Raw genomic sequence first — 24,818 nt, 5'->3', positions numbered from 1 at the left:
GCATGTATTGTATAACATAATGTCCTAGGTGTGTCATCTGATGAAGATCATAAAAGGTTAGTGCTGCATTTAGCTGTGGTTTGGGTTTTTGTGACATTATATGCTAGCTTGAAAAATGGGTGTCTGATTATTTCTGGCTGGGCACTCTCCTGACATAATTAATGTTTTGCTTTCGTTGTAAAGCCTTTTTGAAATCGGACAGTGTGGTTAGATTAACGAGAGTCTTGTCTTTAAATAGCTGTAAAATAGTCATATGTTTGAGAAATTGAAGTAATAGTATTTCAAACGTTTTAAAAATCGCGCCACAGGATTCAAGTGGCTGTTACGTAGGTGGGACGAATTCGTCCCGCCGGTCCCATAGAGGTTAAGCCATTTTGCCAAAACTTTGGAAGTATGCTTGGGGTCATTGTCCATTTGGAAGACCTATTTGCGACCAAGCTTGAACTTCCTGACTGATGTCTTGAGATGTTACTTCAATATATCCACATAATTTTCCATTCCTCATGATGCCATCTATTTTATGAAGTGCACCGGTCCCTCCTGCAGCAAAGCACCCCCATAACATGCTGCTGCCACCCCCGTGCTTCACGGTCGGGATGGTGTTCTTTGGCTTGCAAGCCTCCCCCTTTTTCCTCCAAACATAACGATGGTCATTATGGCCAAACAGTTCTATTTTTGCTTCATCAGACCAGAGGATATTTCTCCAAAAAGTACAATCTTTGTCTCCATGTGCAGTTGCAAACCGTAGTCTGGCTTTTTTTTAATGGCGGTTTTGGAGCAGTGGCTTCTTCCTTGCTGAGCGGCCTTTCAGGTTATGTCGATATAGGACTTGTTTTACTGTGGATATAGATACTTTTGTACCTGTTTCCTCCAGCATCTTTACAAGGTCCTTTGCTGTTGTTCTGGGATTGATTTGCACTTTTCGCACCAAAGTACGTTCATCTCTAGGAGACAGAACGCGTCTCCTTCCTGAGCGGTATGACGGCTGCGTGGAGTTTATACTTGCATTCTATTGTTTGTTCAGATGAACGTGGTACCTTCAGGCGTTTGGAATTTGCTCCCAAGGATGAACCAGACTTGTGGAGGTCTACAATTTTGTTTCCGAGGTCTTGGCTGATTTCTTTTGATTTTCCCATTATGTCAAGCAAAGAAGCACTGAGTTTGAAGGTAGGCCTTGAAATACTTCCACAAGTACACCTCCAATTGACTCAAATGATGTCAATTAGCCTATCAGAAGTTTCTAAAGCCATAACATAATTTTCTCTAATTTTACAAGCTGTTTAAAGGCACAGTCAACTTGGTGCATGTAAACTTTTGATCCACTGGAATTGTGAAACAGTGAATTATAAACAAAATAATCTGTCTGTAAAAAGTTGTTGGAAAAATGACTTGTGTCATGCACAAAGTAGATGTGCTAACCGACTTGCCAAAAATGATAGTTTGTTAACAAGAAATTTGTGGAGTGGTTGAAAAACTAGTTCTAATGACTCCAACCTAAGTGTTTGTAAACTTCCGACTTCAACTGTATGTACTTGGTTTTACCAAATAGGGCTATCTTGTGTATACCATGCCTGCCTTGTCATAACACAACTGATTTGCTCAAACGCATTAAGGAAAGAAATTCCACAAATTATCTTATTATCACATGTTAATTGAAATGCAATCCAGGTGACTACCTCTTGATTCTCCAAATGCAGTCACAAAAACCATTAAGCACTATGATTAAGCTGGTTCTCATGAGGATCGCCACAGGAATGGAAGACCCAGAGTTAGAGATACAAGAGTTATCTCTGCTGCAGAGGATAAGTTCATTAGAGCTACCAATCCCAGAAAATGTAGCCAAAATAAATGTTTCACAGAGTTCAAGTAACAGACACATCTCAACATCAACTGTTCAGAGACTGCGTGAATCATGCCTTCCTGGTTGAATTGCTGCGAAGAAACCACTACTAAAGGACATCCAATAACAAGAAGAGACTTGCTTTGGTCAAGAAACACGAGCAATGGACATTAGACCAGTGGAAATCTGTCCTTTTGTTTCCAACCGCCATGTCTTTGCGAGACGTAGAGTAGGAGAACGGATAATCTCTGCATGTGTGGTTCCCACCGTGAAGCATGGAGGAGGAGGCGTAATGGTGCTTTGCTGGTGACACTGTCGGTGATTTATTTAGAATTCAAGGCACACTTAACCAGCATGGCTACCACAGCATTCTGCAGTGACATACCATCACACCTGGTTTGCGCTTAGTGGGACTATCATTTGTTTTTCAACAGGACAATGACCCAAACACAACTCCAGGCTGTGTAAGTGCTATTTGACCAAGAACAGGGCTCCGGGCAGCCGAGCGGAAATGGAGGAAAACTAGCCTCCCTGCGGACCTGGCATCCTTTCACTCCCTCCTCTCTACATTTTCCTCTTCTGCTTCTGCTGCTAAAGCCACTTTCTACCACTCTAAATTCCAAACATCTGCCTCTAACCCTAGGAAGCTCTTTGCCACCTTCTCCTCCCTCCTGAATCCTCCTCCCCCTCCCCCCCCCTCCCCCCCCATCTCTGCGGATGACTTCGTCAAACATTTTGAAAAGGTCGACGACATCCGATCCTCGTTTGTTAAGTCAAACGACACCGCTGGTCCTGCTCACACTGCCCTACCCTGTGCTTTGACCTCTTTCTCCCCTCTCTCTCCAGATGAAATCTTGCGTCTTGTGACGGCCGGCCGCCCAACAACCTGCCCGCTTGACCCTATCCCCTCCTCTCTTCTCCGGACCATTTCCGGAGACCTTCTCCCTTACCTCGCTCATCAACTCATCCTTGACCGCTGGCTACGTCCCTTCCGTCTTCAAGAGAGAAAGAGTTGCACCCCTTCTGAAAAAACCTACACTCGATCCCTCCGATGTCAACAACTACAGACCAGTATCCCTTCTTTCTTTTCCCTCCAAAACTCTTGAACGTGCCGTCCTTGGCCAGCTCTCTTGCTATCTCTCTCAGAATGACCTTCTTGATCCAAATCAGTCAGGTTTCAAGACTGGTCATTCAACTGAGACTGCTCTTCTCTGTGTCACGGAGGCTCTCCGCACTGCTAAAGCTAACTCTCTCTCCTCTGCTCTCATCCTTCTAAACCTATCTGCTGCCTTTGATACTGTGAACCACCAGATCCTCCTCTCCACCCTCTCCGAGTTGGGCATCTCCTGCGCGGCCCACGCTTGGATTGCATCCTACCTGATAGGTCGCTCCTACCAGGTGGCGTGGCGAGAATCTATCTCCGCACCACGTGCTCTCACCACTGGTGTCCCCCAGGGCTCTGTTCTAGGCCCTCTCCTATTCTCGCTATACACCAAGTCACTTGGCTCTGTCATATCCTCACATGGTCTCTCCTATCATTGCTATGCAGACGACACTCAATTAATCTTCTCCTTTCCCCCTTCTGATAACCAGGTGGCGAATCGCATCTCTGCATGTCTGGCAGACATATCAGTGTGGATGACGGATCACCACCTCAAGCTGAACCTCGGCAAGACGGAGCTGCTTTTCCTCCTGGGGAAGGACTGCCCATTCCATGATCGCGACATCACGGTTGACAACTCCATTGTGTCCTCCTCCCAGAGTGCTAAGAACCTTGGCGTGACCCTGGACAACACCCTGTCGTTCTCCACTAACATCAAGGCGGTGACCCGATCCTGTAGGTTCATGCTCTACAACATTCGCAGAGTACGACCCTGCCTCACACAGGAAGTGGCGCAGGTCCTAATCCAGGCACTTGTCATCTCCCGTCTGGATTACTGCAACTCGCTGTTGGCTGGGCTCCCTGCCTGTGCCATTAAACCCCTACAACTCATCCAGAACGCCGCAGCCCGTCTGGTGTTCAACCGTCCCAAGTTCTCTCACGTCACCCCGCTCCTCCGCTCTCTCCACTGGCTTCCAGTAGAAGCTCGCATCCGCTACAAGACCATGGTGTTTGCCTACGGAGCCGTGAGGGGAACGGCACCTCCGTACCTTCAGGCTCTGATCAGTCCCTACACCCAAACGAGGGCACTGCGCTCATCCACCTCTGGCCTGCTGGCCCCCCTACCTCTGAGGAAGCACAGTTCCCGCTCAGCCCAGTCAAAACTGTTCGCTGCTCTGGCACCCCTATGGTGGAACAAGCTCCCTCACGATGCCAGGACAGCGGAGTCAATCACCACCTTCCGGAGACACCTGAAACCCCACATCTTTAAGGAATACCTGGGATAGGATAAATTAATCCTTCTAACCCCCCCCCTAAAATATTTAGATGCACTATTGTAAAGTGGTTGTCCCACTGGATATCATAAGGTGAATGCACCAATTTGTAAGTCGCTCTGGATAAGAGCGTCTGCTAAATGACTTAAATGTAAAGGAGAGTGATGAGTGCTGCATCAGATGACCTGGCCTCCACAATCACCCGACCTCAACCCAATTGAGATGGTTTGGGAGGAGTTAGACCGCAAAGTGAAGGAAAAGCAACCAACAAGTGCTCAGCATATGTGGGAACTCCTTCAAGACTGTTGGAAAAGAATTCCAGGTGAAGCTGGTTGAGAGAATGCCAGGAGTGTGCAAAGCTGTCAAGGCAAAGGGTGGCTACTTTGAAGAATCACAAAAATCAAATATATCTTGATTTGTAAAACACTTTTTTTGGTTACTACATGATTCCATGTCTGTTATTTAATGTTTTTTATGTCTTTACTATTATTCTACAATGTAGAATAATAGTAAAAATAAAGAAAAAACATTGAACGAGTAGGTGTGTCCAAACTTTTGACTGGTACTGTATATATATACTGCTCAAAAAAATTAAGTGAACACTTAAACAACACATCCTAGATCTGAATGAAAGAAATAATCTTATTAAATACTTTTTTCTTTACATAGTTCAATGTGCTGACAACAAAATCACACAAAAATAATCAATGGAAATCCAATTTATCAACCCATGGAGGTCTGGATTTGGAGTCACACTCAAAATTAAAGTGGAAAACCACACTACAGGCTGATCCAACTTTGATGTAATGTCCTTAAAACAAGTCAAAGTGAGGCTCAGTAGTGTGTGTGGCCTCCACGTGCCTGTATGACCTCCCTACCATGCCTGGGCATGCTCCTGATGAGGTGGTGGATGGTCTCCTGAGGAATCTCCTCCCAGACCTGGACTAAAGCATCCGCCAACTCCTGGACAGTCTGTGGTGCAACGTGGTGTTGGTGGATGGAGCGAGACATGATGTCCCAGATGTGCTCAATTGGATTCAGATCTGGGGAACGGGCGGGCCAGTCCATAGCATCAATGCCTTCCTCTTGCAGGAACTGCTGACACACTCCAGCCACATGAGGTCTAGCATTGTCTTGCATTTGGAGAAACCCAGGGCCAACCGCACCAGCATATGGTCTCACAAGGGGTCTGAGGATCTCATCTCGGTACCTAATGGCAGTCAGTCTACCTCTGGCGAGCACATGGAGGGCTGTGCGGCCCCCCAAAGAAATGCCACCCCACACCATGGCAGACCCACTGCCAAACCGGTCATGCTGGAGGATGTTGCAGGCAGCAGAACGTTCTCCATGGCGTCTCCAGACTGTCACGTCTGTCACGTGCTCAGTGTGAACCTGCTTTCATCTGTGAAGAGCACAGGGCGCCAGTGGCGAATTTGCCAATCTTGGTGTTCTCTGGCAAATGCCAAACGTACTGCACGGTGTTGGGCTGTAAGCACAACCCCCACCTGTGGACGTCGGGCCCTCATACCACCCTCGTGGAGTCTGTTTCTGACCGTTTGACCAGACACATGCACATTTGTGGCCTGCTGGAGGTCATTTTGCAGGTCTCTGGCAGTGCTTCTCCTGCTCCTGCTTGCACAAAGGCGGAGGTAGCGGTCCTGCTGCTGGGTTGTTGCCCTCCTACGGCCTCCTCCACGTCTCCTGATGTACTGGCCTGTCTCCTGGTAGCGCCTCCATGCTCTGGACACTACGCTGACAGACACAGCAAACCTTCTTGCCACAGCTCGCATTGATGTGCCATCCTGGATGAGCTGCACTACCTGAGCCACTTGTGTGGGTTGTAGACTCCGTCTCATGCTACCACTAGAGTGAAAGCACCGCCAGCATTCAAAAGTGACCAAAACATCAGCCAGGAAGCATAGGAACTGAGAAGTGGTCTGTGGTCCCCACCTGCAGAACCACTCCTTTATTGGGGGTGTCTTGCTAATTGCCTATAATTTCCACCTGTTGTCTATTCCATTTGCACAACAGCATGTGAAATTTATTGTCAATCAGTGTTGCTTCCTAAGTGGACAGTTTGATTTCACAGAAGTGTGATTGACTTGGAGTTACATTGTGTTGTTTAAGTGTTCCCTTTATTTGTTTGAGCAGTGTATATATATATTTTTTTGTTGCCTGTGTTGCATGTTATTTTGCCATTAATACATGTCACATATCAGTTTGAAAACAATGTAAAAAAATTAATAATCATTGAGTTAATAAAACCACATACAAATGGTCTCTTTTTTGCTTTCTTGATTAAGGCAGCCCAAAAATTCAGGTTTCAGCCTAGATCAGTGCTTTCTGTGGTGGTGGGACAGCCAGTGGGAAATAGAGCGCAGGAGTTCGTAATGTTCTCTAGTTGTGCTATGATTGGCTCAGTGTTCTGTCACTCATGGGGACACTACGTCACTGCAAAATCTACGGGGAGAGCTCAAAAATTCAAGCCCCTTGGTTGCTGCCATAGAGTTACATAAGAAGTGCCCATCCAAGGCGGCTCAAAGTGATTGGCCACAGATAAAATGATATCAAATCACGTTATATTTACCATAGCTTTGATTGATCATGTGAACATCACACTTTCAAAATCTTAGCTAGCAAGCTAGACAAGCAGTCATCGTCATGAATCACGTCGACAATCTACTGGCAAATCCTTTTCAATCCTTGTTATATGAAGATAAATTATAGATATAACGTATCTTTGTTAACTACAAGTTGGAAATCGCAAATGCAACAATGAGTGGTTCGGAAGGAATCAGTGGCTAACTAGAAGCGTTGCAAAGCAACCACTAGCCTGCTTTTCAGCTTTTCAGCATGACTTCTGCCGCGTTCAAAACAAATGGAAACTCAGAACTGGGAAATCTCAGACTTCAGTGAGTTAAAGAGAATTGGGAACTCTGAAGAAAATGAGCTCCGACTGGGAAAATACGTTTTCAATGGTCATCCAACTCGGAATTCCAAGTCGGGAACTCGGGCCTCTTTCTAGAGTTCCACCTTGAAGTTCACCGAGTCATGATTCGACACTGTTTTGTGCCAGGCCAGTGTGCCAGGCCAGCTAATTAACATTAGCCTACTATCTAGCTACATATTGAACTTCCATTATATATGAATTTACCTCCCTGACCAAGACCCTTCTCCCCCGATTGTGGAGTTAGGTTGGGTGGCCAGCTCTTGGTAGAGTCTTGGTGGTTCCAAACTTCTTCCATTTAAGAATGATGGAGGCCACTGTTCTTGGCGACCTTCAATGCTGCAGAAATGTTTTGGTAGCCTTCCCCAGAACTCTGCCTCGACACAATCCTGTCTCGGAGCTCTACGGACAATTCCTTCGACCTCATGGCTTGGTTTTTGCTCTGACATGCACTGTCAACTGTGACCTTATATAGACAGGTGTGTGCCATTCCAAATCATGTCCAATCAATTGAATTTACCACAGCTGGACTCCAATCAAATTGTAGAAACATCTCAAGGATGATCAATGGAAACAGGATGCAGCTGAGCTCAATTTTGAGTCTCATAGCAAAGGGTCTGAATACATATGTAAACAAGCTATTTCAAGCCAGATTTTGTACATGATTTTTCTGACATGAAATTGTTTAGTGCAAATCCAACTGTTGTATTCTAGGTACAGTACATGAAAATATGGAGCTGACAAATTGTAGGCTAATTAAAAATGTCAAAAACAAAATAAATGGGATGTTGGGAGCCGCATTAATCAAAAGGTTAGTGGCATGGAGGAAGATTGAAGAGATTTTGGTGTTGACTTCGGGTGAAGAGAGATTTGTACAACAATGTTTGCAAGTCAATTTCCTTTACCCAATGTACCCATTCATTGCATTTTACATGCAGGCCTGTGTATTTTACAGGAAGGGAGCTATAATCGTCAATGTCATGACACATGTATAATGAAAGCGCTATAATATATGATAATCATAATGTCCAGTTGCTAGCATATTACATGGGAAATTCATGCTTAGTGTATCATTTACAATGTTATAATGCGTGTTACTGGTGATTTCTATCCTTTGGTGGACAAATTTCACAATTTAATTTAGTCAACACACTCTTCACCCACCATCAACACCAACATTCTCTGCAATCTTTCTCCAGGCAATGACCTTATGATTTTGTCTCTGTATTCAAGTAAAGCAACATTATATAGAATTGGAAAACCAAACACAGCGATGATTGGCAAACCACCATCTTTATTGGTTGTGCTTGCCCGGAACTAATGACAGGTGGAACTATGTTTCAGGAACATAAGATTTTCAAGCAAACATCTGCTCCACCTGATTGCTTAACGGCAGTGGTGGCCGTGTGCAATTTGCATAAAGTAGAGCATTGCTGACTTTGCGTGCTGCTCCAATGTATCAAATGTACATGTAACAACAGAAGACTTAAGGGTCTGCCTCCCAGTTCGCCATCATGGCAAATTATATTTTAAAAACTGATTGAAGAATAGAGTCACGCACGGAGAGAAGCAGGTGAGTGATAGCTGGAAGGGGATGTGGATGGCTGATCACAGCTGCCATACGTGAGATGTGCGTGACTTTTGAAGTGGACGTTTCTCGCCTCACGTTTAATAAGAATACTTGTTGCTTACATTTTTTTAACTGAATTTATAAACAAAATTTACTTTAACATTTTTTATAACAGGCGCCAGTTGGTTTCTTAAGACTGGTAGGTCCGAAAAATCTGGTAATATCATATGAAACGGTACTACAGTATTCTAAAATACTACAGTATTTTGAACATAATCATCATGGTAGGGCATTTTTTTTGTGGTAAGAGACGGTAAAGAAGAGCAGCTGTATAGTTCTGTGGTATGTTTCTGTAGAGCAGAGCTCCACCACACATCCCAGGGAACCATGTTAATAATTACAGGTAGTATTAATATTTAACACGACAAGTCTTCTTTGAATCCTTAAGCACTTTGTTGAACTAAAACTTGGGAGCAAAGCAGAGCTGAGTGAGAACCTAGTGTTGGTCAGACGATTGAAGAGGTTTCTCTATATTCTACCTCTTGCGTGAACAGAAGTCATACAGTAAGTACCCTTTCATCTGCACTGTACATGACAATTATTGGTCAAGGAACTCGACACAGTTCCTCTATCATGGTTTTCTTGTCAAAGATTGTACACACAATAATAGCTCAGAGGTTTTGTATCTTTTGGCATTCATGGCCAGCAACCTGCACTTGGCCAGGGCACCCTCCATCCTGAAATCCGATGGAGGAAAAACAGCGTGCATAGCTTGCATTTCAGTGTTCTTTTGTGGATATTGTTGACACCATGCAAATATCATCTTGGTCAGCTTGTTTATATATTTATATTGGGAGGTGCCCTCCAAATTTCAATAATTGGTCAGATGTTGAAAGTGAGCGACGCAGAACGTTTTGAACCAGAGACGTGTTGGATGCCCGGTGGTGAGGAGGAATCTTACCAGAAGTACTGCCGATGTCCCATTGGGTCGGAAGAGTTCAATCGACATGTCTGGGAACATCCGGCCGATCCTCGATATCACGTCGTCTACATACCTGGAGGAGGAGAAAGTCAATTTTTGCCTTTTGGAAATGAACAACAAACAGGTTTCAAACTACATCAATCCACAGACCTAGAAAAGCAAAATGTCCTGCTGTGTCATTGACGTGTAGAGTCTAAATGTTTTAGGTCATGTTTCTTTTCTTAACACATATTTTGGATGATTTACACTTGAAATGATTCAACATCTGAAGCGCAGTTGAATCAATGTTTTCCTGATGTTAATCAATGGTTTCAAAGAAACAAATTCCCAATTGATCACATTAGTCTGATAATACCAATGACCCATATCAGCCACTCATCCATCCCTAATCAAACAAACACGTGACGCATGCACTCACACACACTTCTAACTCTGTACATGATAGTAGCCTTACTGGCCAGGCTACTCTGTCATCTTGTAGGATACTTGCTCCTTTAGAAGGCACCCCCCAACTTCTTTCCCTCCAAGCCAGTATTTAAGTACACTACAGCAGCAGCAGCTCTCACATCAATGCCACAGATAGACCGACAGTCATGGCTAAGAGAGACAGACACTGAGCTTTAACAGGGTTCTCAGTCTGGTTGACCCCCATACCTCCCAAACATCAATCCACTTGCACCCTTAAACCTTCGCCAGGGGGACCCTGTTAACTGTCAGCGCTGCTAGGGATCACTTTTAACCTGGACTGCGAGGCCACAAGTGCTTGCATGCTAATCGAAATATAATGAGAATCTTGTTAGCCATGAGCCATCGACAGACCTAAGGATGTCATTCAAAATAGACATGAAAAGAAAATCTCATATGAAGAATGACTTTAAAAGTCATACAGAAGTCAAGAGACCCACAATCATGTAATTACCATTTTTGACCAACAAGTACAGAAGGTCACTGGTGTGTTCTTGCACACCATAAGGATATGCACATCAAACTTTAGGTCTACATTCTCACTATGTGCATTGGGATGAACATAGGCAGTAGAGTTGTTAAATGGAGATTCGGAACTCTCAATTGCCGGCACTGTAGGGTGCCAGACTGCAGTTACAAGACAAGACTTGTTCTTACATTTTGCTGCTTAATAATTCATCTTGAGAGTGAAACTTGTTTAACAACAACACAAAACAACACATTTTCACTGATTCAAATCAGTATAGTAAATTCAAATCTCCCTAGGCATTGGAGAACCTACTTGGCATTCTGGGCTAGGAGTTCCAAGTTCCAGTTCTAACCAAACCAAGATATTTAAGCCTGACCAAATAAAATCCCTGGTACATGTATGGTTCAACATTGAGAACTTCAGTGTAACTACCCTGTGCAGAAACAACTACCTCCATTTCTTAACCTTAGAAGAACAACACTTGGAGTCAATCACCACCTTCCGTAGACACCTGAAACCCCACCTCTTTAAGGAATACCTGGGATAGGATATTTACATTTACATTTAAGTCATTGAGCAGACGCTCTTATCCAGAGCGACTTACAAATTGGTGCATTCACCTTATGATATCCAGTGGAACAACCACTTTACAATAGTGCATCTAAATCTTTTAGGGGGGGGGGGGGGGGGGTTAGAAGGATTACTTTATCCTATCCCAGGTATTCCTTAAAGAGGTGGGGTTTCAGGTGTCTCCGGAAGGTGGTGATTGACTCCGCTGTCCTGGCGTCGTGAGGGAGCTTGTTCCACCATTGGGGTGCCAGAGCAGCGAACAGTTTTGACTGGGCTGAGCGGGAACTGTGCTTCCTCAGAGGTAGGGAGGCGAGCAGGCCAGAGGTGGATGATATAGTAATCCTTCTAACCCCCCCCCCCAAAAAAAGATATAGATGTACTATTGTAAAGTGGTTGTTCCACTGGATATCATAAGGTGAATGCACCAATTTGTAAGTCGCTCTGGATAAGAGCGTCTGCTAAATGACGTAAATGTAAATGGATGGATGGCTGCATCCAGTCTCCATGTAAAAGTTCACTTCCCTAAGGCAAACCCTGCAGCATGGGGACACTCATTTAAAATAAGCCTAATTACTTGTTATGAAGCTGCTCCTTAAATACAAAATGAGGATGGGGTTGAGAGTGTCAAATACAGATATCATCTTTTTGTTCTAATACTTGTCATCTTCTTGCTTCTTTTTAATCTCACTGAACGCTAGGTCACTGGTCTGCATTGCGTTTTCTCTTTGAGCCTGTAAGTTTGTAGGCAAAATGAGGATATGGCATAGGGGAGGTGGATGGATGTTTATTGAGAGACTACGGGTGATATTTTTTGTCCATATCATATCTCATAACTTTTCTTAAACTATTTTGGAGATCATTATTTATGTGTATTGGTAAACTGTGAGCTCTGCCATGGCTGTAGTGCTCACAACAAATGTGGCCCTGATGAGAGACAATAGTCTAAAGATGGCAGCATGGTTGTATTTGGTGGACTCAAGCTTAAAACATAAATGGCGTAAAATATGTTCGGTCGCTGTGGACTCCCTGCAGGTTCTCACTGCAAAAAAGCTGCAGATTAAGAGCAGCACGCAGAGGGGTGGGTGGGTGTGTATGTATGTACAGTACCAGTCAAAAGTTTGGACACACCTACTCAGTCAAGGGTTTTTCTTTATTTGGACTATTTTCTACATTGTAGAATAATAGTGAAGACATCAAAACTATGAAATAACACACATGGAATCAAGTAGTAACCCAAAAAGTGTTAAATCAAAATATATTTTATATTTGAGATTCTTCAAAGTAGCCACCCTTTGCCTTGATGACAGCTTTGCACACTCTTGGCACGTGTGTCCAAACTTTTGACTTGTACTGTATGTATGTATGTATGTATGTATGTATGTATGTATGTATGTATGTATGTATGTATGTATGTATGTATGTATGTATGTATGTATGTATGTATGTATGCATGCATGTCTGTCCTCAACTTGCAGCGGACAGTTTGCTGTAACTTAGTAAGAATTAGCATTAGCGTTTATTTTTTCAGATCATGGATAACTACAAAAAATGCTCAGATCATAATCGTATCCAGAAAATTGCACATACCCGTTATGATACTTGTTTTGTCCGAGTACTGGGCACACACCCCTATTTTAAACATTTTCTGCTCCCGAGCGATCTCACAACTTAGAAAAAACGTAATATTGAAGGACTTCGCTCATGCCCCTTTTCATGACGGTGCTAGCAGCCACGTGAGTGAGTGCTAGCTAGATAGCCAAGACCAACAACACAAACAAACGGACTATACAGCTACAACTAATGAGCGGAGTTTCAAACAGACTAAACAAGTTAAATGTCTTACTTGTGATGAAATGTTATCCACACACATAGCTACTTGTACCTACTTGGACACAGTGTCCCCACATTTCCCACGCCAAATAGCCTGAAGCCAAATAGCTCTTCTCGTAGGCTTGATTTCCATATGTGGGAGCATTGTGAACCGTAGTTTGGGATTTTGGAACTGGTTAAATGTACATCAGAGATGGGCAACTGGCGATTCTAATTACTAATTGGGTTCATGTCCATTCTTATTCCATGATTGGAACCTCTTACCCTGCCAATGTGACTGGTAAACTCATGATTATAATCGCAATGGCTGCCTGGTATTGTGATGCAATAATTTCCATGGTAATTTAGAATGTTCATTCAACTGAGGTTAACTGATGTGGCTAATGCAATGGAATGTATTTGAATCAACAAATCACAGCGCATATTTCTGCACATACACTATATATACAAAAGTATGTGGATTCAAATCAACTGACATTACAAAAAATACATTCCATTGCATTAGCCACATCAATCTCTGCCCTGCTAGAGCTGCCCCGGTCAACTGTAAGTCCTGTAATTGTGAAGTGGAAAAGTCTAGGAGCAACAACAGCTCAGCCGTGAAGTGGTAAGCTACACAAGCTCACAGAACGGGAGCGCCATATTTTACTTCCTGCTTTGCTCCTATGGGTACACCTCGCAATGGCCGCCAGTCTACCCATTATGCCATCATTGACTTGAATGGTGATGCCTGTTCTAATAATTATATTTCAATTCCAGCACATGCAGTCAGGGTCAAGATATTGGACTTAAGAAGCAAAGTGTCACTGGCCACTTCATCATCATGATGTGTTTTGCATCATATGAAAACTGCACTGGTGACATGCAAAACATGCTGGTACTGTATCAACAGTGGACTAATTACAAAAATAGCAAAAGATTGTTTTTAAAATAGAAAAAGTGAGTGAAATTTCCCTTTAAAGGATTAGCCTTTAGAATATCTACAAGTCATTTGGGCTTCTTTCTATTAACCTTGTCATTTAAATGCAAAGTTAATGAACACTCTACGGAAATATAGACATAAAGGGAAGTTATGTTACATAGTTTAAGAATCCACTGTGAAGAGTGTCTTAAATGTGAATGCTCCGGATTACCATTAGGAGCCTCTGAGCAGGTGAAAACCGTCAAAAAGTCTTTGAAAAGTGATCTGCGAGTACCAAGACAAATCGGATCTAGCGCAGTTTCATGACGGCGAATTATAACTAAGAGAGATGACAAACAACAACTGACAGACTGGTATCAGCTTGCCAGAGTGTTTGGGGATGGAGCCTAACATTTCTCTTACACCTGCAAACGTTGCAGTTGATTATGAGGAGTGGTCAGATATTGCCTTGCTTGTGACTGCATGGCTCACTGAGATGAATACTGATAAATCAGAGCCGTCTGACTTGCTGTTCAGTCTAATCAGGGATCACTGATGACTGAAATGTCATCCCCTTCAACTCTACTGTGTCGCAATGCAGCACCGGAAACAGGATGCCCAGAGCCAAACCAGCATCTGCATGCCAATGATTATGCCTAAATTGACAAATTCAAACATTTATGAATTGTTATAGTATAATCTGCATGACAAACATATCCAAATATCACCTGAATTAAAAAAAGAAGGGGAAGGTGTTTGACCAAGTCTGTTATGGAGAATGGGAAAAGCTGCGAGAACCCAAGTTTCATCATGGAGACAAACGCATTTGGTAGGCCTGGCAGGGTAACTGTTTAATAGAGTAACCAATGATTATGGATGAAGAAAGTCATGAAAATAAAAGAACCTTCATTAACATACAAAATAAATAAACTTTTATTATTATTACCCCTTCTTCTCCCCAATTCCGTGGTGTCCAATTGGTAGCTACAGTCTTGTCCCATCGCTACAATGCCCGTACGGACTCAGGAGAGGCGAAGGTCGAGAGCCGTGCGTCCTCCGAAACACAACCCAGCCAAGCCGCACTGCTTCTTGATACAATGCCTGCTTAACCCAGAAGCCAGCTGCACCAATGTGTCGGAGGAAACACCGTACACCTGGCGACCGTGTCAGCCTGCATGTGCCCGGCCCGCTACAGGAGTCACTAGAGTGCGATGGGACAAGGACATCCCGGCCGGCCAAACCCTCCCCTAACCCGGACGACGCTGGACCAAATGTGCACCGCCCCATGGGTCTCTCGGTCGCGGCCGGTTACGACAGAGCCTGGATTTGAACCAGGATCTCTAGTGGCACAGCTACCTTAGACTACTGCGCCACTAGGGGGGCCAAAAAGAAACCTTTTTAAATCAACTTCGACAAGCTTTACCCAAAAGCAGCGAAAAGTAAACCTGGTTCACATTTAACAGCCGATATAATGAAAGACGAGAGGAGGAAAAACTAGCGAGTTTTAGAATGTTGTGTTGTGGAACGAATAGCTGACTGAAGATGGGATGGCCCGGCATTAAAAAAGATGACAGGTGCGGTTGAGTCATTTTCCACAATAAAATGGACTCTTTACAACGTGATGAAACGTTCCCCATTCAATCCAACGTTTGCAGCAGAGGAGAAGAGACAATGGGGGGCTTTTTTCCCCTTTCTATTAAAAACGACTATAATGGTGACCGTGGTCATACGCCTGACAAATAACCGGAAATTCCATGACGGTCACAGCCCTACCATTTGGAAGTTATCACCCCAGTTACAACGGGATGTTACATTCAGAGACCAATGTGAAAAATGGCTTCCACATGTGTTTGGGAAATGTTCCACCTCCTATGTTAATACAGTGTTAATATGTGAGTGGGGTCTGTGTGATGCTTGTGACAGGGCCAGACCTAAGAGAGAAGTGCAGCGGGGATGGCTCCTAATCAGGGCGCCAATTTCCCGGCGGCATCGACGGCCCCCCCCTTCTGTGGCTGTAATGCCCCCTAAAAAAAGCAATGCCTTGCGGCCAAAGTGGCCATTGTGCCCTTGGGCTGAATATAATAATCATAATTCACTTCTCCCAGTTGCCATTCGGCGTGCTCCGAAGCAGCTCTCACTCACACGGCTCTCTCAGATAGAGTATTGAAATTCTTAGTAGCCAATGCCAGTCACGTGATTGGGTCGTTCTCGCAGGCATTGCAGCTCCAAAGTACAAGTGAAGACCGGGCATATCGGGGATGCAAAAGCGCGTGTCCTTCTTATTGAATTCCGAGGCACACATTGAACTGTCCACATTTACTTTTCCTCAGTCGACAAGATGAGTAACAAGCAGTAAAATCACGAGCCTATGTCAATCTACTATCTCCCATAGTACAAAAGTTGACCTATTCTATTGGTCAGCTTGTCGTTCTGTGTGAGAAATAAATATTCCTAACAGACTCTGGGACAGTTGTGGGCCGATAGATCCCAAATTCATACAACCACTGCACACACATACATACATATATATATATATACACACATATATATATATACACATATATATATATATATATATATATATATATATACACATATATATATATATATATATATATATATACATATATACATACATACATATATATATACACACATATATATATATATATATATATATATATATATATATATTTAAAAGCAATGAAGCTGATGCAACAAAATCAGAACGTTTAGCTTAAAATGCTGATAAACTACTATTTATTCACATTATAAGCGCAGCAATGCACACACGGCAGTAGGCTATACGTGCAAATGTTCCAAAATGCAATTAGCGGGAAAACATCCTCGATTGCAAAAGCGCACTGCAAATGCGAGCGGTTTCATGGGACATAGAGGAAAATATCCTTTAGATATGTAGAAAGAGGGAAGATCTAAAGATGCAACAACTAGCATGGGTTGTTAATATGACTAAGATTGTGTCTTTGGCTGCTGGACAACGAAAGAAAGTTGATTTGAAAACTAATACAACATGAGAGAAATACCTTTTTCAGTGGCATATGAGGAAGTGATTATAAAATAACTCTCAACATTCTTGTGGTCGGGAATATGGCTAGGCTACTTTGAAACAAGGTAAGACATGCCTCATAAAATAAAAAACATCCAGGTTTTAAACAATTATGTTTATGGTTAAATAGTTTAAAAATGATGACTGTGTCCGCTCAAATTGCAATGTGGGTGATGTTGCGGTGCGCAACAAGCACTGCCCTTTCTCTCTTATCGGAACGAACAGTGCCTCAAGTATGTTGACAGAATCAAGCATTTAGGAGTTAATATTAATTATACTACATTATATTTTTCAAACATGACTGGCATTTAGCCTATATAGAGTATATGTAATTAAAAGTCTCATTAAACTTTGGCTATAATTTCTGGCGCCTCTCATGTCAGCATCGGTGTGGACATGAGATGATGTAGCCAATACGCATAGTCTATCACCTACACTTGGACATGTAGGCAAATTATTCATGTACATTTACATACGCATACATTTTAAAATACATTTAATTGGTTATTTTGGTTTAATGGCCTTGGTGCCCTAGCAGATGGCCTTGGCTCTCTGGCAGATTGGGCACCTCTTGAAGGCCAAATGGCCTTGCCCCTAAAATCACAAATTCCAGGCTTGCTCCTAATAGATCTGCTTAGCCTCTCTGCTGATGGGAATGGGCAGGCCCAAGCTGACAACGCCACTTTGAATCGATGCTCCAAGGACAAAGGCCTGTGTCCCCGGAGTGACGAACTGATCATCGTTGGCCAACAGACGACACGCCCAGCATGAGTCACTCCAAAGTGACCTTGCACCGTGCAAAGTTTCCTGGTGACTTTCCAGAAGCACAGGCAATATCACCATATTATTAGTGGTACCCTCCCAAAGCAAGAAGGAATTTCATATCAGTTAGTCGGATTAGCTATCAAACTTAGTGGTTAGTTCCACTTTCATCATCAATTTGTCTTGTCTTTGCTTTTAACAATAGAGAGCACAATTGCTCTAATTTAGTCACCGCATCTCTGGATAAACAGAGCAGCAGCTCAAAGAGATTTCTGATTAACCACTTTGGACAGTAATATTCCTGATATGGGGGCTAGCTGTCTAAGGGAGGTTGGTTTATGCATGACAGGAGTCAGTCAAAACGTGCCAGTTTAGCTGATTACATTCGGCATGACTCCATTTAGAGCAGGGGTCGTCAACCTTTTCTTGCCCAGGGTGAAGCTGGTTGAGAGAATGCCAAGAGTGTTCAAAGCTGTCATCAAGGCAAAGAGTGGCTACTTTGAAGAATCTAAAATCTAAAATCGATTTCGATTTTTTTAACACTTTTTTGGTCACTACATAATTCCATATGTGTTATTTCATAGTTGTGATGTCTTCACTATTATTCGACAATGTAGAAAATGGTAAAGTTAGCAGTCCGATGTCTTCTATTATCTGTTAATCTCTTCAGCATCCAGTCTTAGAGCATGACTCCTGCATAACAAACCCTTCCTGTGGCTAGTGTCGGACTAATAGGCTATCAGATTGTATAACCTGGTATCTCCATACCTATACCAAGATCGTTTTCAAGGCTGACAAAGCAGATTCGACTTGAAAAATCAAATATGCCAATCTCTAATGGCCTGCCATTGATCTACTCTCCAACAGAAATGTGTCTACTCAGGACTTGACTACTTGGTAGCTAAAGTGTCTGCATAAACCCAATATCATATCATCTATATTCATTTCATACCACAACATTTATTTGTTATACCATAATAACACGGTGCACTTTCTGGGGCATTTCTGTACATATAGAAGAACGCAGGGTGAAAACAGCTGGCAATGCAGGAGGGTGGATGCAAAAAAAACTTAAAAGCCACCTCGCATGAAGGTTGTGCTGCATAATTCATGCGCTGGGTGCTCCTTTTAGAAACGGCAAATTCATCAGGACAATGACGTTTGACAGAGGAGCCGCTGGTTGGCTTCACCTTGCTCCGCTCTTCACCTCGCTCTCTTCCTGTGCTGTACGGAGCCATTAGAGTTCCCCAAAGCCCAGAGTCACCCCTCCTGCACAACGCAGGAAACCGACCAGTGAGAAGCTGCTCCGGGAAGATTTACAGTGACAGCCGTGCCTTCACTGTTCCCCACTATTGATATTTCCTTTTACATCCGGAGTGCAGACACTTTACTGAGTGACGACGGCCCTACTTCCCATGCCAAAAACTTCTAAAATGCCAGATGGGAAATATGGGGGAAAATGTCACCCAAACCCAGTGAATCTGACATTTTGTGAGGATCTTTCTTTGTAGACAAGGGGTGTGAGGGTGAACAGAAGAGTGCACCAGGTGCCTTTTCCTCACATTCTACAAACCTCACCTACTCGAAGGATTTTAAATTGTATAAAAGTCGCACAATAACTTGCACTGTAGTAACATTATGAAAAGAGTAGCCCATGTCTTTCAAAAGGCACACTGACAAACGTTTCTGAAAAAAGGTGGGACATTTCAAAGGCCAGGGTACAATGCTCAAGGACTATCCATAAGAGCCCAACACACAATGGATTTCAGATTATGTAGCAGCCATGCCAGCTGGGGACCACACTCTTCTCTTTCCTACACCCACTCATTCATCTTTCATTGGGGATGTCATCCCTCAATCCATCCGTCCAGACTTTCTGCATGCCCTTCCCCCACTCTCCTATCGAAGCAAGAGGTCTACGGCCCAAGACAACAAAATAAGACGATGCACCGCTTTATTACCATTATGTGATCCCGCGGGACTATGACACCACTAAACTGAAGAAAAACAATTGGAGTGGGATCATTCATCTTTCAGTCACTGCTTTCCCAACTATCAGGGAAATGCGCGAGCAGGAAGAGGAGCTGTACTCACTGCGGTGGCAGAACCAGGGTACTGGGCTGGACTTTGGGTCTTCTCTTGGCTGATGCCCCCATTTGGTTAGCTGAGCGCTTGAGTGACTGCTGGTTGAGAAGACTGGACGCCAAGCCAGCATGGTATTGTAACTAAATGGGGAGAGAAAAGAACAGAAAATAATTTCAAAAACATGCCATGTGTTAGTAAAATAACTAGGCCTAAAAGGAAACATTAGGCATTAGTGAAGACAGTATCTCATTGGCTGGAATCAAGCCCACAACTCTGTGGTGTTGCAAGCCCCATGCTCTGACTCACAGAGCCAATTGGAACCACGTGGTAGGCTGTGTGTCTACCGTGTGCAGCCTATTAGTGGTGAGAAGGACAGGCCATTTCAGATGACACTATCGCTATTACAGGGTGGAGATCATTCTGCGCGGCCAGGCAGCTCTAAACCACATCACATCAAGCATACATGGAGAATAGCCAACAGCTGACCTAGTCCGGGTCTGTTTTCGTCACTAAACCTTGAGACACTTAAAACACAGCTCCAAGGCCAACTATGTGACAGTAATGTGACAGGCGTCAGACGAAAGTTAATAAAGGTAGAAATCTGACCTTGAGTTAACTGACACGTGACAACTTGAAAGCTGCACTACCAGTAACACCATATATTATAATTTGTCCTCTGTTCTAGCCTCAGGCAGCCCACACAAAATCGTAACATTCACAAGAAAACATTATTGGCAACAGAGTAGAGGAAAATAAGAAAAAATAAAAGTCTTCAAGTTTAATTGAGACATTGTAGCCGACTGTTTTCCCAAAGCTAAATCGCAAGCCTGACAACACTCTGCTCACTTAAAAGGAGAAATATTTGGTTTTGTAGCCCAACTATATCCTCCGCTCCTGCCCACTCTACCTCCCCCTCTCCTCCTGTCGTTAGTTTGGGAGCGATGCATGGCAAGTAAAGCAGCTCTCACTTTGATGTGGAAGCGGCAGAAGCCTGTCGGCAGCTCTGCTCCCCGTCTGATGAAACGTTGTGAAAGAGACGGAAGCTACGCAGAAGACACAGGTGTTTCAATCAGCGTCAGTCATACAGCCCAATGACTGGTATCAAATGTGACAGAAAATCCTAAAGGGAATAGAAATCCCTCCATTTGATTTTCAAAATATAAAAACTCAAAAAGTAGATGTAACATCTGGATTTATAAAACTACCGATATACAAGCCTGATAAGCACATTACTAATTTGATATGAATTTAGTATAATGTATTACCATAATGTTATAAGCATCTATAATAATATTTTATTAGTCAACGTATAAAAAGTTTGAAAATAGCAGATTTGATAAAGCCATACTTATGCTTATGACAAGTTTGAATGTGTCTTGCATCATTATGCAGTATACTGGTATTGCCATAAAGTGTTACCACAAAAGGAGAGTAAGAAACCAAATCAACAACTAGAGGACAACCTAGGACCATTCCCTAGGCTCTCCCCAGACTGCAGTGCAAACCGGTGGCAGGTCTCATCTGGACTGATTCCGCCAGCCATCCGGTACTTCACTTCTTTGGGGATTCTTCATAGCGCTCATGCACAGACAGAGCACTTAAATTGGGGCTCACATAATCCCGCAGCTCATTAATTGCTATTAAAATATTCCTCCTCTTTAAATAATTAGTCAAGATGTGCGGCTACAGAGCGCCGTTCACTAGGCAAGAGGCAGACTACACAGCGCTCCCTTGCTAAATTTGGCTGACCAAAGCAGCTGTGCTAACAGGGATTTATTTTAATTGACCAAGCCTACTCTTCGTGGCTAATGAGGCTAGTTTGTAAGGCCTGGATCGTGAAGCAGCCCAGTGCTGCTGGACTGGTGCCCAGGGAAGCCCAACCTGAATGCTAAACACACTGGATAGAAATAAATAAACAAAACAACAAAGCTCCAGAGAAGATAGTGTTGCTTTAGGCCTTATGTCCGATGTAGCTGAGTGCTTCCCCTATGTGCATTTAGCAGCACAAACCTAACCAATTCAAGGGTTTTTCTTTATTTGTACTATTTTCTACATTATAGAATAATAGTGAAGACATCAAAACTATGAAATAATATACATGGAATCATGTAGTAACTAAAAAAGTGTTAAAACAAATCAAAATATATTTTAGATTCTTCAAAGTAGCCGCTCTTTGCCTTGATGAAAGCTTTGCACACTCTTGGCATTCTCTCAACCAGCTTCACCTGCAATGCTTTTCCATCAGTCTTGAAAGAGTTCCCACATATGCTGAGCACTTGTTGGCTGCTTTTCATTCACTCTGCGGTCCAACTCATCCCAAACCATCTCAATTGGGTTGAGGTCGGGTGATTGTGGAGGCCAGGTCATCTGTTGCAGTACTCCATCACTCTCCTTCTTGGTCAAATAGCCCTTACACAGCCTGGAGGTGTGTTGCATCACTGCCCTGTTGAAAAACAAATGATAGTGGGACTAAGTGCAAACCAGATGGGATGGCGTATTGCTGCAGAATGCTGTGTTAGCCATGTTGGTTAAGTGTGCCTTGAATTCTAAATAAATCAGACAGTGTCACCAGCAAAGCAACCCCACACCAACTCCTCCATGCTTCATGGTAGGAACCACACATGCAGAGATTATCCGCTCACCTACTCTGCGCCACACAAAGGCACGGCCGTTTCAAATTTGGACTCATCAGTCTAATGTCCATTGCTCATGTTTCTTGGCCCAAGTAAGTCTCTTCCTCTGATTGGTGTCCTTTAGAAGTGGCTCTAACCAGAATAGAAAGAGGAGTGGGAGGCCCCGGTGCACAACTGAGCAAGAGGACAAGTACATTAGAGTGTCTAGTTTGAGAAACAGACACCTCACAAGTCCTCAACTGGCAGCTTCATTAAATAGTACCCGCAAAACACCAGTCTCGACGTCAACAGTTAAGAGGCGACTCCGGGATGCTGGCTTTCTAGGCAGAGTTCCTCTGTCCAATGTCTGTGTTTGTTTGCCCATCTTCATCTTTTATTTTTATTGGCCAGTCTGAGATATGGCTTTTTCTTTGCAACTCTGCCTAGAAGGCTAGCAACCCGGAGTCGCCTCTTCACTGATGACGTTGAGACTGGTGTTATAGTTCATAAGGAATTCAGTCAATTGAAATACATTAATTAGGCCCTAATCTATAGATTTCACGTCACTGGGAATACAGATATGCATTTGTTGGTCACAGATTCCTCTAAAAGAAAGGTAGGGGCGTGGATCAGAAAACCAGTCAGTACCTGGTGGGACCACCATTTGCCTCATGCAGCGCAACATTTCCTTTGTACAGAGTTTATCGGGCAGTTGATTGTGGCCTGTGGAATGTTGTTCCACTCCTCCTGAATGGCTGCGCAACGTTTCTGGACATTGGCCGGAACTAGAACACGCTGTCGTACAGGTCGATCGAGAGCATCCCAAACATACTCAATGGTTGATGTATCTGGTGAGTATGCAGGCCATGGAAGATTTGGGACATTTGCAGCTTCCTGGAATTGTTTACAGATCCTTTTGACATGAGGCCGTGCATCATCATGCTGAAACATGAGGTGATGAATGGCATGACAATGGGCCTCAGGATCTCGTCACGGTATCTCTGTGCATTCAAATTGCAATTGTGTTTATTGTCCGTAGCTTATGCCTGCCCATACAATAACCCCACCACGGGGCAATCTGTTCACAACGTTGACATCAGCAAACCGCTCGCCCACACAATGCCATACACACTGTCTGCCATCTGCCCGGTACAGTTGAAACTGGGATTCATTCGTGAAGAGCACACTTCTCCAGCGTGCCGTTGGCCATCGAAAGTGAGCATTTGACCACCGACGTTGGATTACGACGCCGAACTGTAGTCAGGTCAAGACCCTGGTGAGGACAACGAGCACACAGATGGTTTCCGACAGTTTGTGCAGACCCACAGTTTCATCAGCTGTCTGGGTGGCGCAGGTGAAGAAGCCGGATGTGGAAGTCCTGGGTTGGTGTGGTTGCATGTGGTCATCTGCCCAGTTGGACGTACCGCCAAATTCTTGCGCACCTGTGTAATGATCATGCTGTTTAATCAGCTTCTTGATATGCCACACCTGTCAAGTCGATGGATTATCTTGGCAAAGGAGAAATGCTCACTAACAGGGATGTAAACAAATTTGTGCACAACATTTCAACAAAATAAGCTTTTTGTGCGTACGGAAAGTTTCTGAGACCTTTTATTTCACCTGATGAAAAATGGGACCAATACTTGACATGTTGCATCTATATTTTAAAACTGTAAAATGCTTTAAAACTGTAACATGTTCCATCTGCCCCATAGCTAAATGTGTAGAATTGCAGGAAATTCGTTTTAAAACAGCAAACGTTTGTCTCTGCGGCCAAGAGGGCCTCTAGAAACTACCCAAACCCCCCTCGGCAGCAACATACTGTAAGGCCTACGCAAGATTCAATACTACTGGCTCTGATCCCACTTCACAACATTGTTTGGGAATTCTTTCAGAGAGGCACAGAAGATAATACTGAATAAAACTGTGAGCATCTTCCAAAGGGGGCAAAAAAAACATGTATTTTTCTCACTGTTTGACAGCCTCTCTTCCCTTTTTTCAGTGAAGTTACATAACAATCCCAAAAGGCTCACGTGGAAGAGAGTGGGAACAGCAGGGGGGCGTGTGAACACAACCTGGCATTATCCCCATTCAGCTCTTACACAAGCTATAGTCTCCTGCTTCCCATTCCATTCAATAAGAGCCAGCTGTTTCCTTGCCTGCCCAGGTCCCCTACCTCCACAACTCCCCCCCCCCCCCCCCCCCCCCCCCCCCCCCCCCCCCACCCAGCATAATGGGACTGGACAGCCAAAGATTTTTAACTATAGGACTAGTGGGAGCATCAAAGTAAGTCTGGAACAAATGTTGATCATGTCAAAATACAAAAAAGAGGGAATTACAGA

At 43.6% G+C, this 24,818-nt stretch overlaps 1 protein-coding gene across 2 annotated transcripts in view; it reads right to left on the bottom strand.

The window, feature by feature from the left end:
• The window catches only part of LOC115199784 (mediator of RNA polymerase II transcription subunit 27), a 107,649-nt gene that overhangs the window by 41,507 nt on the left and 41,324 nt on the right, over window positions 1-24,818 (bottom strand). For both annotated transcript variants that reach the window (XM_029762211.1, XM_029762212.1), the window contains exons 3-4: window positions 19,874-20,004; window positions 9,695-9,788 (exon numbers count right to left, since the gene is read on the bottom strand). In XM_029762211.1, the coding sequence (XP_029618071.1) occupies window positions 9,695-9,788; window positions 19,874-20,004 (225 nt within the window). The remainder of the gene's footprint in view (window positions 1-9,694; window positions 9,789-19,873; window positions 20,005-24,818) is intronic.

This window comes from Salmo trutta, chromosome 9 (genome assembly GCF_901001165.1).
Source record: "Salmo trutta chromosome 9, fSalTru1.1, whole genome shotgun sequence".
Taxonomy (NCBI): Eukaryota; Metazoa; Chordata; class Actinopteri; order Salmoniformes; family Salmonidae; genus Salmo; species Salmo trutta.
This window is presented reverse-complemented; position numbering and strand designations above follow the sequence as displayed.